Source organism: Pteropus medius, unplaced genomic scaffold (genome assembly GCF_902729225.1).
Source record: "Pteropus medius unplaced genomic scaffold, Ma_sr-lr_union100, whole genome shotgun sequence".
NCBI classification, from domain to species: domain Eukaryota; kingdom Metazoa; phylum Chordata; class Mammalia; order Chiroptera; family Pteropodidae; genus Pteropus; species Pteropus medius.
This window is the reverse complement of record NW_024351546.1, coordinates 959,046-975,624: the sequence shown is the minus strand read 5'-3', so window position 1 is coordinate 975,624 and position 16,579 is coordinate 959,046. Positions and strand designations below refer to the sequence as shown.

At 45.2% G+C, this 16,579-nt stretch overlaps 1 protein-coding gene across 3 annotated transcripts in view; it reads left to right on the top strand.

Annotated features, from left to right (window-relative positions):
- The first annotated feature begins 4,959 nt into the window (after positions 1 to 4,959).
- The window catches only part of ZXDC (ZXD family zinc finger C), a 46,946-nt gene continuing 35,326 nt past the window's right edge, over positions 4,960 to 16,579 (top strand). Inside the window, exons 1-5 of one of the 3 annotated variants that reach the window (XM_039843592.1) lie at positions 4,960 to 6,064; positions 8,439 to 8,591; positions 8,689 to 8,767; positions 9,694 to 9,824; positions 14,504 to 14,674. In XM_039843592.1, the coding sequence (XP_039699526.1) occupies positions 5,092 to 6,064; positions 8,439 to 8,591; positions 8,689 to 8,767; positions 9,694 to 9,824; positions 14,504 to 14,674 (1,507 nt within the window). In that variant the 5' untranslated portion in view covers positions 4,960 to 5,091. The remainder of the gene's footprint in view (positions 6,065 to 8,438; positions 8,592 to 8,688; positions 8,768 to 9,693; positions 9,825 to 14,503; positions 14,675 to 16,579) is intronic. The other 2 variants (XM_039843591.1, XM_039843590.1) reach the window with 2 other exon arrangements.

The window sequence follows — 16,579 nt, the reverse complement described above, 5'->3', positions numbered from 1 at the left end:
GCTGGTCACTGATTGTAAGGAATGTCCATAATCACCAGTCTTTGTGGTAAGGAGGTCTGCTTTCCTGTTAGCTTTAGAAATGGTTGTTTGTATGACAATGTTGGTTTGGTTCAGTCCAATCATCCATACCCTTGTATTCCTAATTACTATGTATGAATGCGGAAGTTGGACCAGGAATAAAGCTGATAGGAAAAAAATAGATTCATTAGAAATATTGTGTTGAAGGAGAGCTCTAAGGATACCCTGAACTGCCAGAAAGATGAACAAGTGAGCCTTAAAGCAAATTAAGCTAGAAATATTGCTGGAGGCAAAAAACGATACAACTGAAGTCGTCCTACTGCGAGCACATAATGAGAAGGCAGGGTTCTTTGGAAAAGACAATGATGCTGGGGAAAACGGAAGGCAGCAGGAAAAGAGGAAGACCAATTATGAGATGCATTGGTTCCATAAGAGAAGCCCTAGGCATGCATTTATGGGAGCTGAGCAGGGCTGTTGAGAACAGGACATTGTAGACGTCACTCATTTATAGGGTCGCCAGGAGATGGAGCCAACTCAAGGGCACATAACACACAAACAAAAGTTATTTTGCCAAGTTCAAACGTTCCAAAGGTTTAAGGAGCAAGATGTAAGATGTGCAAGGCAGTTCCTCTGGAATGGCTGTCCTAACTTCATTTTAAAATGGATACATTTATGCCAACTTTTCACATAATAAATGAGTAATCTATTAAGCAAAATATTTCTCTGAGTTCTGTGAGCTACTCTTAACAAATTAATCAAATCTGAGGAAGGGGCCACGGGAACCACCAATCTACTACCACTCAGAGACACAGGTGACAACCTGGACTTGCAACTGACATCTGAAGTGGCATAGGGTAGAGTCTTGTAGTACTGAGCCCTTAACCTTCGGGGTCTGATGCTAAGTTAATCGCTTGGTGGTGCTGGGAAAAAAAACGCACATTGGAATTCCCAACCCCAGGCAATCCTCATTCCTGCCAGAAGTTAGTTAATAATGCAAAATCCACAACGATGCCTTTCAGCCCATCCAAGTGCTGGACACCCAGCAACACCTGGGCTGGTGGGATTTCCCCCCAGATGCAAACAAATACAAGTGCATGTGTGTCATCTGCTTCTTTATCTCTGGCTGCACCAAACCACTTTCTACACACTTGTGCTTGGAAAAGTACAGGGTCTGGATTACTGAAGGTTAACAGGCAGTACTCTGTGTTCTTCCTAACATAGGGGGTATCTTTTCAAAATATCAAGTTCCTGTCTCTGCCTGAGACACCACCGAACAACAACAACACGAGCAATTATTCAAGACCAGCATATGAGTTAGCACATCTACTCTTTGTTATAAACCATATTATTCGTTGCAGCAATGGAGAACCCAGGGTGGTAGAAAGGGCCAGATGAGTCCTTTCCAAATGTTCAATAAGGCCGATTTCACCCATTAAAAATGTTTTTAAAAATACTGTAAGTCACTCTTGAAAAAACTGAAACTGAAGAAAGGAAACTCATTTGTATTGCCGCTAAATGTTTTTCATTATTTTGTTCTTTTTTCTTTTATGGTGGCAAAATATACATAACATAAAATTTACCATTTTAACTATCTTTAAGAATGTCGTTTAGTGGCATTAAGTACATTCACATTGTTGTGCAACTATCACCACCATCCACTTCCAGAACTTTTTTGTCTTCCCAAACTAAACCTCTGTACTCATTAAACACTAACTCCCTATCCCCTCTCCCCAGCAATTAATATTCTACTTTCTGCCTCTGTGAATTTGACCATTCTAGAGACCTCATATAAGTAAAATCATACAGTATTTGTTCTTTTGTGACTGACTAATTTCACTTGGCATAATGTCCTCAAGTTCACTTATGTTGTCACATGTCAGAATTTCCTTTCTTTATAAAGTTGAATTATATTCCATTGTATGAGATAGACCACATTTTGTTTATCCATTCATTTGCCAATGGACACTTGGGTTGCTTGCACCTTTCAGCTATTGTGAACAATGCTGCTATGAGCATGAGAGTACAGATATCTATTCAACTCCCTGCTTTCAACTATTTTTGGGAATATACACAGAAGTAGAATTGCAGTGTCCTATGGTAATTCTGTTTAGTTTTTTGAGGAACTGCTATACTGTTTTCCACACTGAAAAATAATATTTAATTATAAAAATTACTTGAAAAACACTGATGATCTTGAAAAAAAAATCAAATAAGGCCAAAGGGAGTGAAGTCTAAAGGGAATGTACCATTTCTCCACCTCACTTCATAAGTAGTCACAGGTACTAGCAGTGTCTTGTGTATCTATCTTTCTACAAACTTTCTAAGGATATGCAAACATATGAACATATGGTGTTTTCCCTCCTATACAAACAGATCTTCCTAACCAATGCTCTGCATTGATATTTCCTAACAATGAATTTTTATTAGAGACATACAGAATATAAAAGTCCCCCTTTTGAAGTGTGTGAGTTGGTGGTTTTTAGTATGCTCACTGTGTTGTGTACCATCACCACTAATTCCAGGACATTTCCATGGCCCTCAAAAGGAACCTTGCAACTACTAACAGTCCTAATTACCCTGTGCCCTCCATCCCCTGTCAACGACTAGTCTACTATGGACTGACCTATTCTGGACATTTAGTATGAATTGAATCATACAGTGTGTGGCTTCGTGTCTGGCTTCTTTCCATTCACATATTTTCAAGTTTATCCATATTGTAGCAGGCACTCCTTTTTGCAGTTGAATAATATTCCATTGTGTGACTAGACCACATCGTGTTTGCCCATTAGTCTGTTGATGGACACTTGGTTATTTCCACTTTTTATTGTGTAGCATTATGAATAATGCTGCTGTGAACATTCACATACAAGTTTTTGTGTGGACCTGTTTTCATTTCTCTTGGATATATGCCTAGGAGTAGAATTGCTGGGCTGTATGGAAATTCTATACTTAACTTTTTGAGGAACTGCCAAGCTTTTTCCCACAATGGCATCACCATTTTATATATGAGGGTTCCAATTTATCCACATCCTTACCACTTGTTCTTTTCCATTTAAAAAAAATTATAGGTATCTTAGTGTGTTTGAAGTGGTATTTCATTGTGGCTTTGATTTGTGCTTTCCTAATGACTAATGATATTGAGCATCTTTTCATGTGCTATATTGGCCATTTGTATTTTTTATTTGGAAAAATGTCCATTCAAATCTTTTGTCTACTTTTAAATTAGGCTGTCTTTTTATTGTAGGAGTTTTTAAAATATATTCTGGATAGTAGAGTCTATCAGATATATGGTTTGTAAATTTCTCATGCATTCTGTAGATTGTCTTTTCACTTGCTTGCTGGTGTTCTTTGACCAAAGTTTTTAAGTTTGATGAAGCCAAATTTATTTCTTTCATTGCTTGGACTTCTGGTTTCATATACGAGAAGCCATTCCCTAATCGAAGATCACACAGATTCACACGTGTTCCTCTAATAGTTTAAGAGTTTCGGCTTTTACATTTAGGTATCTGATCCATTTTGAATTACTTTTTGTATACGGTGTGAAGTAGAGGGTCCAAATTCACTTTTTTTAATGTGGATACCCAGTTGTCCCAATACCATTTGTTGAAAAGATTATTCTTTCCTCCATTGAATAGTCTTGGAACAATATATTTTTGGCATAAATTCATACATATACATATAAAGATGTTTTCTATCCTTTTCAATATTATTGATGTACCTTATTTTTAAAGTACTTCTCATAATAAAGCATTCATCTATTCACTAAATATTTACTGAGAGTCTTCGCTGCTAGCTTCTGGGCATACAGATGTGAATGGGACAGACCCAGTTTCTGTCCTCAAGGAGTCTACATTCTAGAGGGAGACACAGACAGTAGATTAGCAGAGAAAGGAACAAATAAAAACAACTGCAATCGAGAGCTCTAAGAGGAAACAAATAAGGGTTTGGATGAGGGTGTACTTTGGATCAAGGCAAGCTAAGGCTTCCCAGAGGAATTCAGAGACCAGCTGTGCAGTTTATGAGGCTGGAACTAGCTTGGTCTGTTGGAGAAACTGAGAAAAAGATGGGGGTAGTGAGATTGTAGAGTGAGTGCATAAATGCTAAGAAATTAGGGCAAAGAGACGTGTATTGAGGGGGAGACCAGCAGGCCATAAGAGAAATGGGGAGCACAGTGGAGGGTAGCACAATTAGATTTGCACAATTAGATTGGCAGACCACAAGAATCTGCCTTGTAGAGAATAGCTTGGGTTGTGGGAGTGGTGGCTGGAAGCTGAGGACCAGCTATAGAGTTATTTTCCTACGACCGTAGTAGTAAATTTGGATATCGGTAGCGGTGACATGAAGAGTGGGGAGACTCCAGATTGAATCTGGAGGGTGTGGGGGCAGTAAGAGAAGGGAGGCAGGACCGTGGTCAAGTCGAGGCAACAAGGAGTAACAGGGCTATGGTGTAAGGCTGTGTGAAGTTTACTAGGAAATGCAGTTGAAAGTGTAGGCAGGGGTCCAGTCAGGAAGGTCCCACGTGCCGGAAAAGGATCCGAGGACACTGCAAGCGAGGTCTGTGGTCAAAGACCAGCGGCGGGACAGTTCACAGTCTAGCAATTAGCCTGAGGAAGACTTCCAGCCTGGTGATGAATTAAATGTCCCAATCCTGGCTCTCCCAGTTCCTGGCTGTACGATCTCGGGCAAGAGACTCAAACTCTCTGTGCCTCAGTTTCCTCGCATTGTGTGAAAATTGGCGGCTGCAATTATTAACCCATTACCCAGATGAAAGGGGATTACTGTAAATCAGACTACCTTCTTTTCTCAGCAGGGAATAAAGCCGTAGCTCGTTAGGTGGAGGATCCGCCCAGGTCCTACGGGTCGCGCTGAGCGGCCCTGACGTCACGCTGCCCAGTAGGCCTCGCGCGCTGTCCCGCTGCTCACGCGCACGCGCGGCTCCGGGTCCCAATCCGCGCCGGGCTTTGGCGCCGACTTGCTGGGGTGGTCCTACAGCGTCGTGCACGCCTCGGCGGTGGGGCGGGGGAGACCGAGTTTCCTCTCAGCAGCTGCTGAGAATCTTCTGCTGAGCCCAAGATGGACTTCCCGGCGCTGCTTGCCGCGCCGACCCAACGCAGAGCCCAACATGGCGGCAGCGGCCCTCGGCGACTCCGCCGAGGCCCGGGGCCGCCGCCTAGCCCGGGCTCGGCGCGCCGCCGCCTGCTCCTGCTGCGGGGTCCCGAAGATGGCGGGTCGGGGCCGCGGCGAGAAGAGGCCCGGGCGGCAGCGGGCCCCGGGCCGAGCCCGCCGCCTCTTGAGGACGGCGGCGACTCCTTCGTGGTCCTCCTGGAAGTGCCGCGCGGCGCTGCGTCCGAGGCCCCTGGGCGGCTGGAAACTGAGTCTGACGCCGGCGCGAGTTCCTCCGGCCCCCCACAGCAGGACCCCAGCGGTACAGCCCCGCCTCCCGGGCCCGGCGCGGCCCTCGCGGGCACTATCACCATCAGCAGCCAGGATATGCTGGTGCGCTTTGACCACGGCGTCTTCACGCTGGCCGCTGCGCCGCCGCCGTCCGGTCCGCCGCCCGGGGACCCGCCCGCCCCGACCGGCGAGGAGGTCGCAAACCGGGCCGAGGGCCGCCGCGGGCCCGCGGGCCCCGGCGCGCCCCCGGGCCCCGGCGTGCCGGGCTACCGCTGCCCTGAGCCTCAGTGCACGCTCTCTTTCGCCAAGAAGCACCAGCTCAAGGTGCACCTGCTGACGCACGGTAGCAGCCAGGGCCGGCGGCCTTTCAAGTGCCCCCTGGACGGCTGCGGCTGGGCCTTCACCACCTCCTACAAGCTCAAGCGGCACCTGCAGTCGCACGACAAGCTGCGGCCTTTCAGCTGTCAAGTTGGCGGCTGCGGCAAGAAGTTCACCACTGTGTACAACCTCAAGGCGCACATGAAGGGCCACGAGCAGGAGAACTTGTTCAAGTGCGAGGAGTGCGCGGAGCGCTTCCCTACGCAGGCCAAGCTCAGCTCCCACCAGCGCAGCCACTTCGAACCCGAGCGGCCCTACAAGTGTGACTTTCCCGGTAACCGCGGGCCCGTGGGGCGGGCTCCGAGGGGCTCCCGAGGCCCCAGGTCTAAATTCAGTCGCTCAGAGTGGGCGCGGTGGCGCCCTGCCTCTGGCCGCTCTCTTGGGCAGGATTTAAACTCGGTGGGCCAAGTACGAGGGGCGGGAACGGAAGCACTGTTGTGTTTGTGTTCTAGTTCTTCCCTGCGTTTTAACCCTGCGTTGCTGCGGGATTTCCACAGCGTGGTAGCACAAATAATCACTGCCGTCCTTCCCCATGGTCACTCTGAATATGCTTCCGGTTAATGAAAGAAATAACTCATTTCCCAGAGATTTGTTATGAGTCAGGTCTTTATTTTCTTCGGTCTTATCATTTAGAAATATTATTTACGGGATACACACTCGGTGCTGTAGGAAAACAGATGAATGGCCAGATGCAGGACCTTAAAATAGTGTAGCACAGTTTTTGTGCCTTTTATAATTTTCTTTGTGAAGTTCTAAAAATTTTCCTCATTTTAAAGATGAAGTAATGTGAAAAAAAATCCAGTGGTGGTTCTTCACTGTGATTGCCTGCAGCGGGGAAATAAGGCTTCAACACTATGAACTTTTCACCAGTAAAGGCAGGTTAAGTGCTGTGAGAGAGACAGTGCCTCCAGGGAGGAAGAGAAGATTTCTGTCTGGGAAGCAGTTGGCTTGGGTAGAAGGCAGTGCTGGTGGGTAAAACTACAGAGCCAAGACAGGGAATGTGGGCTGTGGTGAGGGTATGGGAGGGTCAGGCGGAGGGTGAAGGACCTTCCACCACTCTTTCATTAAAACAAAATGGCAGGCGTGAGCCTAGCATGAGCCCCTCTGTATATTGACATGTTATATATATGCGTTGCTCTCCTAATATATATGTTATGAAATAATACTCAACTATAAGGATTTTGAAAGAGCGAAGTTAAAAACATATTAATAGGTTCCAATATTTTCTTCTTACATGCTGTAGATTGTCTTGTGTATCCCTCTTCGTGGAGAACACGGCCACTGATTGGAAACCTTTTTCAGTCATACCCTGGGGATCTGACAGCTTAAAGACTGTTCCCTAGTAGAATGCACAGAGAGCATGATTCTGAATATTATACCAGGAAGATTAGGTATCCATCCTGCTTTAAGGCATGAGGTCTTTCTGAGGGTTTTGAGCTGGGCGATCAGTGTTTGAAATTTGTAAAAGCAGAATAGGGATCACTGAAGCCCCATGAAAAGTTCCTGATATGAATCTCCTGAGGACTGATCTAGGCAGTGGCAGTGGAAATGGTGAGGCTCCAAGTAGGAAAGATGCAGAGGCAGAATCAGAGGGCTGCATTGTCCATGGGAAGGTGATTCTTGAGTAGACAGAGATTCAGCATGCTCAGATTTACCTGACCAAGTGTGTGACTACTCCAAAGCCCAGAATGGAAATTGCTGGGGTGGGGGGCGCAGAGTTATGGTGCAGAGGATGATTTTAAGACATTTAGGGAGATTGGCATTTCCCAGTTCAGTATTGCCAGGAAGAACAGGATTACTTTTTTTGTGATGCTGTACAGTATCAGCTGGGTGATTTACAAGCTCTGTGGTAACATATTGAAGGCTCTGAGAAGAGCTGCAACAAAGACACCTGATTAGCATCTCGCAAACTGATATTTTCCACCCTATTTGAGCACTGAATGTTTTTGTCAAAGGAGAGCTATTTGTGTGGAAAGTCTGGGAATTGCCCAGACAGGCTCCTTTGGCTGGTGGCTCAACTGAAGGCTGAAGATGGAGGTGATGGAAAAGATCACGCTAGGGAAGATGACCCTGGTAACTTTTTTGACAGAGCAGGGAACCCTGAGGAAATGGGCAAAAGGAAAAAAAGGAAAGGCAGATGACAGTAATGACAGCTGCCATTTGCAGAGGTTGTCGGGAAGGATATTTATAAGTGTAGAGGATGCAACATCTCCCCAAGGGGTAAAAAAAAGTCTCAGATACGATGGTTTGTGGCCCTTCCAAGCTTAACCCTAAAGGTCTGTTCTTTGATATGTAATTTCTCTTTGGGTTTTCTTGGGTCTCACATGGGTAGCATTGATATCTGAGTTCACAAATGTATGCAAGATCAGAAGTAGGAGCTGTTATTGAAGGACTTTCCCTTGATTAGGTCCTTCATTTCTAAGTTACATCAAAACAGGTGGGCCGTATGTGCTTGTTGGCTGCTCTTAGCTATCCCTATTCTAGCTATTACAAAGCCAGACGTCAATGGTTTTAACTTTCCAGAGATGCTTCTGAATCAGTTTCTTCCTTGTCTGCTTCAGTGCCAGCAGTGCCCTGGGTAGTGGCTAGTGTAACTGTTCTGTGAGTTTAACTACACCAATGAACGGGTTTGTATTTTCTTTGTTTAGGCTGTGAGAAGACTTTCATCACGGTGAGTGCTTTGTTTTCCCATAACCGTGCCCACTTCAGGGAACAGGAGCTTTTTTCCTGCTCCTTTCCTGGCTGCAGCAAACAGTATGACAAAGCCTGTCGCCTGAAAATTCATCTGAGAAGTCATACAGGTAATGAGCTAGAGAACTCAATGTCACTTGGACCCACTATTTGTCTTTGTAGTAGTTTGCATTTATAATTATGTGGTATAACTTTTTCTTTTCTAAGGTGAAAGACCCTTTATTTGTGACTCTGACAGTTGTGGCTGGACCTTTACCAGCATGTCTAAACTCCTGAGGCACAAAAGGTAATCTTTACATTTTGGTTGAATTAACAGTTTTGAAAATGAGTGAATTGTTTGTCAGTAGCAGGAGTCTATGAAATGTCTGTAGATTTTTTTAAGTTATAAGAAAAGCCCAATGTAAATGATTTGGAAAATTCAGAAAGCTAATAGAAGAAAACTACTGAGAATCTGATTACCTTAAGTCAGTATACTTGTTTTTAAATTTAATTGGTATACTTTATATACAACTTGATATTTTTAAGAAAATTAACATGTGTCACATCAGTGGTTTCTTTCCATGGTGATAATGATGACTTGGAAGACTTAGCTTGTATGCATAGGTGATATTCAGCACTTGCATATGTATCTCGTTTAATTTCCATAACAACTCTGCCTCTGATGTTCTTATTCTCCCCTGTTTTGCATTGAGACTCAAGAGGTTGTGTGGTTTGTCTGTGCTTGCTTGCACAGCTGGGGTTTGAGGGGTTTAATATAAAAACATTACTAAAGGAAAGACAGTATTTATGAGTGGGCTTGAGAAGGTCCTATTAGCAAAGCTGTGGATTTTCCGTGCATACTTCTCATTGCCCTTGGTGGGTTAGAAACCTTGTTTATTTGGATTCCTAGACGGTGGAAGTAGCTTCTTCAGTACATTGGGACTCAGCTGTTGCTAGACTGAAGCTGCACTGATTGTTCTGTGTCAGACTCTGGAGTCAGTCAAGTTGTTAAAGTACAATTTCTATGTGCAGGGTAGGTAAACTGCAAATCTGCCCATGTGGGCTAGAGACACAATTAAGATGTTCTGTTGTGTACTGATAATTTTTTTTCAAATGCAAAGAGTTTGTAGTTTGATATATCTTGCAGAATTTTAAACGAAGAATCCACCTCTGAGGCCTGGTGCCTCCGGGTTGTGCGAGTAATCACAGTGCCCTGTTTTTCTGTTCTGGCAGGAAACATGATGATGACCGGAGGTTTACCTGCCCTGTCGAAGGCTGTGGGAAGTCATTCACGAGAGCAGAGCATCTGAAAGGCCACAGCATCACCCATCTGGGCACAAAGCCATTCGAGTGTCCTGTGGAAGGTAGATTTTAATATGTTACTTTGAGCTGTAAACTAGCACCATGTCCACATTGATGTTGTTAAAGGTAAGTTTTATTTGCTTAAAGTTAAGGCAAGTGTAAGTTGTAGCATTAGATATACTTGGCTGCTTTTTAGTTAATTGCTCTATCTTGGGAGCAGTGTATTGGAAAGAAAAGACTTCATAATCAGACCCAGTTTGACTTCTGGCCCTGCAGTGCACTCACTAGATCTGTAGTTCTAGTTTGTTACCTGTTTAATTTGGTGATTGTGAGGATTAGGTAAAACACAAGTGAAAAATGCCTGTTTTAGCATCTGGCACATATCATGGACTCAGTAAATGGATGCCACTTATGCTGTGATTGGATGGTAGCAAAGCTAGACTGGCTTTCTAAAAACGGTATAAGGGAATTTTTTTTTTCCTCTCCAAAACACCGAAGGCATGATTCATTCACTAAAAGTGCTGTGTGACTAGGCTGTGCTGGCCCTACTCTAGTGCTGCAGAAGCACTGAAGGTGGCAGAGCCAGGTCAAGCTATAGTTGTGTATTCAAATCCTGTCTCTACCCCTCCCTAAGTTGGTGACCTCAGGCAAACTTTTCCGGGCCTCAGTTTTCTTACTTGGAAAAGGAGTTAATAAAGGCCCATTTGAAACTGAAATTAGTTCCTAGAAGGTGATGAATATAATACAGAGCTCAGTGGGGTATGGTAGCTAGACAGCTAATAGGCAGGGTGCTGTTGGGGCACAAAGGAGGTCACCCAAACTGTTCGAAGTCATGGGGCTTGGGAATGGCTTTCCAGTTAGCTGAAGAGTGAGAAAGAGCTAGTCAGGGATGGGGGTGGCGGAAGGACCAGTGTTGGGAAGTTTCCCAGAACTGCAGGAGCAGCAGGCTCTTGAGTGCTTAGGGAAGGAGAGCATTGGGATCATATGTGAGTTTAGGATCAGTCTGGCTTCCTATGAAGATGGTCTGGGGTCTGGACTGGGGTTTGGCAATGGGAAGAGAGAGAAGGCATGGACGGAAGAGATAGGAGTTAGAATTAACAGTGTTTGGCGAGGGATTTGGGAGGTGGGGGTGCGGGAGAGGCAGTTGTTGGTGTCGGTATCAGTTTAGTGGGGGTACAAAGGGCACGTGGTTGGAGGAAGAAGAGTTTGGTTTGGATATACTGCATTTTAGGTACCCACGGGTTTTCCAAGTTCAGATGCTCAGAGCAGGGGGCTGTACTCTTGGGGCTTGGTGAGTAGGTGTGCTGGAGTGAGGCAGGAGGCACAACAATAATTATTTAAGCCATGGAAATAGATGTAATTCTCAAGGAACAGTGTATAATTGATCCTTGAATAACACAAGTTTGAACTGCATGGGTCCACTTACATACAGATTTTTTTTCAGTTGACTGCAGTACAGTTGACCCACGCAGTTCAAACTCATGTTGTTCAAGGGTCAACTCTGTGGTTGGGAATCTGTGTACTCGGGGGGAATGACTAGTCATGGATGTGGATTTTCGACTAGGCAGGAGGTCGGTGCACCTAAATCCCTGCATTGTTCAAGGGTTAACTGTATATCGAAGAGAGGCAGTTTAATGATTAAAAGCGTGAATGTTGGAGTCAAACTGCCTGGATTCACATCCCAGGTCTTCCACTTTAGTAGCTCTGATTTTGGACAAGCAGCTCAAGCTCTCTGTGCCTCTTTTCCTCATCTGTAAAGTGGTAATAAGACCTCATAGGGTTGTTGTGAAGGTTTGATTAGTTGATAAGTTTAGTTAAGGCATATAGAAACCATTAGAAAATATCACTTACTGTGGTTCTTAAAATTGTGGTTAAATAAAAGAAGGCCTAGGGCAAGATCCTGGGGACTGCCACAAATTTAGGTGGAAAAGTAGAAGGGGACTCTGGGAGGAGCCTAAGAAGAAACAGCGAGAGTGGTAGAGTTGGTGGCACTGAGGCCAAGGGAGGAGGTTTGGGAAAGGAGTCAGTCCTGAGTGCCACGGTGCAGAGGGATGGTGAACAATGTACAGGGACTTCTCTGGCAGGCAGAGTCATCTCAAGAAGGTGTGCTGTTTCTTCTGTTTCCAGCACACTTCCCTGCTTATGGAGCGAGGTTCAGTGGAGTAGCTGGGGCAGAGGTGCGCTCTGGTGCCTGAGAGGTGGACTACGGTGAGGCTGAGGATGCTTGTGTTGTCCCTCTTTTTAGAGGTGTTTGAAGGAAAGAGGAAAGGGTAGTTGCTGATTATAGAAGAGAGCTGTTTTGTTTTTGCCTTTGGTAACTATATCTTTGAGAGCTTTGAGCAAGTTCAGATATTGAGGCACGGGTAGAGGGAGAGAGGCAGTAGAGCAGTAGCTGGTTGAGAGTGCTCTCCTCCAAGAGTGGCAATGAAGGCAGGAGCTTGGTGAAGGGATTCCAGAGCCCTCTTTCGGATTGGGTGAGAGTTGCTAATTTTTGAACCTGGGTGATTATACATTTGCTTTGCTTTTGTAGATGTTTGAAATGTTCCATAAGAAAAAGTTAAAAACCACCACCATCCACCTTTTCCATGGTAATAGGAGGAGAGGATAGGGCCATTGGCAGCGAGCATGTATGAGGGAGGGCAGGTGGAAGAGGGAGGACAATGTAGTGTGCGGGATGGGAGCTTTTCCCAGGGCATGTGTGATGGTGTCTCTAGTATATTGCAGACTGTCTCACATGGAGTCGAGGTTCGTAGATGTTTGTGTGGTCACCATGTAAATGATGATGTGAGCTGAGCAGATGCCTGTGGAGTTGAGGGTTTGGAGGAAAGGTTGTCATTGATGGGCTGCTTTGCCCCCTTCCCTGGGTGGGGTGACTTGACATAAATGACTTGATGTTGCTGTTTATTAATATCTTTGGTTCGTAAAGAACTGGCACAAATTTCAATAGGTAATTTTGCAATTAGGAAAAGGAAGCTGTTAACATGAAAAAATGGTCACACTCCTGGTCATCAAAAGAAATACAAATTAAAATGAAATATATTTTGTTCCTTGTTGAATTAGCAAATATTTTAAAAAAATGGAAACTCACTCCTGGCGAGAGTGTAGCAGTGGTCCCCATTGTGACTGACCACTACTGTCCTTGGGAAAGCAGTTTGATTGCAAAATGTATTCAGTACTTTTACTTTGTGAGCTGCCTCTAGAAATTTGTGCTTAGGACTCTCAGCTGGAATCGGGGGTCAGGGACATAGCAGATAGAGGATACTGCCCTGCACACGTGGAGCAAAGCAGGCATCTTAGAATGGGTTTCCAAGGGTGAGATCTGTAGTGTCTGTTGTGTTTTCCAAATGTTCTGTCATAAGCCTGACCAGGAAACAAGTTTGAAGCTTTGTTTGAAAATGAAGTAAGTTAAAAACTCCTCCCAGAGCAGTCAAAGCCCTTATTCATCTGGCTATATCTTGTCTTTATAGCTTCTTTTTCTAAAACAGCCCTCCTCCTGGCCCTGGGCTCCAGCAACTCCACTTTGTCACCCTGAGAGGTACCGTAGTGTAGCGATGCTTGTTTCTGCTTTGTTAGGACTGTGTGAGTACTCTGTAAGTTGGTAATAGTTCATGTATTCCTCCTCCTAACCCCTGTGAGGTGGATGTCATCTCTACAGAAAAGAAAAAGGAGATCCCGAAAGGATAAATACAGCCACATGCTAATAGGAAGCTGGGCTAGAATTGGGATCCAGTCATGCTAGCTCTGGAGAGCAGGCTCTCTCCTGGCCCTGCTATTCTTCATGGCCTTGGCAGCTCCCCCTACTTGGATGCCCTTCTGCTCTACTGTGTCTGGCCCCTACCACTTGTGGAGGGCCACAAGCTACCTGCTTCCTGAGACCTTTTCTCTATACTCTCAAGAGGGTGTACTGTTTCTTCTGCTTCTAACACGCTTCATGGCACTAGAGCTGGTTTTATTCCCCCTTTGTTATGACAGCTGGCTGCTTACATGTCCCTACCAAGTCATTAGCTTGTAGCTGCCAAGAACCCCACTTCCCCTTCTGTCCCTGTAGTACAGAACTCGAACAGTGGACAATCAAGGCCTTGAAGGAAGGCACCTGTATTTTTGAATGTCTTGTTTTCTCTGACTCACATGCAGGTATGTGGTCTTACCTGGCTAAGCAGTTGAGTAGTCAGCAAGGCAATGCCAGCTCCAGGCCTTGCTCATGCCCCTGACGTAAGGCCTTTTGCTTGATCCCTCTGGGCATCAGTTTCTCATTGGTATAATGAGAGGAATTGGCCTTGGTGATCTGTTGTTATCTAGATAGCTTTGAACTTTAAATGTTTTAGGATTGTGGTTTTTATAGTAGTAGCTTAACAGAGATGATTAGTATGAATTTTTAGCAATTGAGTGTTTAAGGAGTTGTTTAACACTTAATCTTTCCAGCAGCCCTTTGTAGTAGGTGAAGAAACAAGCTCAGCTTGGCAGCTCCCTCAGCCTGCATACCCTTCTGCTCTGCTGTAACTTGTCCAAGGTCACACATCTTGTACACAACTGATGGGGGACTTCAAGTCTCCTTTTAAGAACAGTTTGCTTTTAAATTTAATTCTTTGTGATGCTGCCCCAAGGGGTATTGGGTATATGTTTCTTGCTGATGCCCAAACCATAGACATACATTGTGTCATGATTCTGATGTGATGAGGAAATATCAGCACTGGTTCCTTGGTAATCTGCAGGTTTAACAGTCATTTTTTTTTTGTTCCAGGGTGCTGTGCCAGATTCTCTGCTCGTAGCAGTCTCTACATTCACTCCAAGAAACACCTGCAGGATGTGCGTGCTCCAAAAAGCCGTTGCCCGGTCTCCAGCTGTAACAGACTCTTTGCCTCCAAGCATAGCATGAAAGCACACATGGTCAGGCAGCACAGCCGACGCTCAGGTCTGCTCAATTTACATCTCTCTTAGGGAGCTATAAAGATGTGTAAGCTCAACCTGGTTCAGAGAAGCAAAAGTATGTCATTTCTTTTTAAGCTCCTTACAGAAGTTGGCTGAGTCCTAGGTTAAGTTAATTTAGTACCGTGAGGTCTTACCAGCCCAGGGACGATGGCTGCCAAGCCTGGTAGGCTCTTTTGGACTCTACTGCCTCATTTTGCTTCTGCTTCTCTGAAGAACGTTCAGTCTTCCACTTTGTTGGCTTTTCTTAGCATATGTCTCCTAAATCTGTATTCCCCTGTGACCTTTCTCCCTAAATCCTGTGTCTGCCCATCCACCATTTTCATCTTCAGCTCCTCTTTCTAAGCCCTGTGGTTCTTTCTGAGCACTCCCTTCTGTCTTTTCTTCTCCATCCTGCTGCTGAGGAAAGCCCTTGAAGACGAGAACAGAGTTGTGGTTCAGGACGTGCATGAGAGTGGGAGTGTGAAAGCAGAAAGGGAATCAGGACAGTTGTCCAGAGGGGGCTTCTGAGTCCCACACCACCATGTAGCATATGAGGGCATGTTCATCTGGCTACATGGTGGTGTGAGATTTAGAATCCTGCCTCTTGAGGCTGTAGGCACAGTCCTATGGGCAGAATTTTGAGGGGTCTGGGCAGCCATGTAGCTGCCTCCCACAGCACTCACACCACCCTGCTCTGTGGGGCATGGTGGAGTTGCTGTACCTGTCAGGGCCTGGAGGGTGAAATCCTAGTAGCTGTAGAGTTACCTGAGTGTGTTGCTAACCAGGCCCTGCCCACTGCCATCTATGCGACAGCAGCACCAGCCTTGGATCTCACCACTTCCTAGCTGTGTGATCCTGGGCCAGCTATAGGTCTCCCAGCCCTGGTTTCCCCATCTTTCAAAAACAGAAGATAACATGAGTGGTTCTCAGAATGAAATGTCTTGTTAAAATGCCTAGAGCAGAGCTCGATGAGTAGTTCAGTTTAATGAATGTGTCCTTCCTCTGGCTTCTTCTGATCCGGTTTAGTGTGGTCCTTTCTTCCCTTTTTTTGGCTCTAACAATGATTTCCATTCAGGTTTGCATTTAAAAGAAGCTTCCCATCCAGATATTAGGTGTCTTGAAGACTCACGTGAGAAGCCATCACCTTAGCTCATAGAGGCCAGTCAGGCACCTTATACTGGTATTCAGAGACCCTCAGTGATTTGGGTTTCTACCTTTGTCTCTACCCACTTTTGCCCAGCTCTGAGCTACTGCTCTGTGATACCTGGTCTCTCTGCTACTTCCCCTTTCCTAGCCTGGCTCATTCAAAAGTCGGCAACGGCACCATTTATTTTTTTGGCTATGAGAGCCTCTCAGGTGCTTCTGTAGTACCTGTGATTCCCAGGCTCTGCATTTATGATGTGACATCATTCTTTCTTGCCACCTGTTAGGGATAGATGACCATATGTTGACTCTGTGCTTGCCTCATGAGAAATAGGTGATTGGGAACGTCCATTTATTGTGGATCAACTTTGCCAGAGGTTGTGCCAGGACCTGGATTGTCTGAGTTCCTCCTCCCTGTGGTCCTGGGATGAGGGAGTCCTCACCACTCTGTCACTGACGAAAAAGCTGAGGTGGAAAGGAGAATAATTTGCCTCAGGTCATAGAGGCAAGGAAGGGCTGGAGTGAGGTCATGATTGTAACCTCATGCTAGATGCTCTATTAATTAATGTTTGCTTACTGATTTTTGAATACCTGGCCCTTGTAGATAGAAGGTCCCCAGTAAATATCTGTGGAATTAATGAAGTACTAAATAGGAAATGCATAAACAAATTGGTATCTGTTTGCATTGAGGTTATTATTGTTAATCTTTTCTTGGGGAGCTGAGCCCTCAAGATTGTCAAGGGAATTTTTAGAAAGTTTTGAAAAA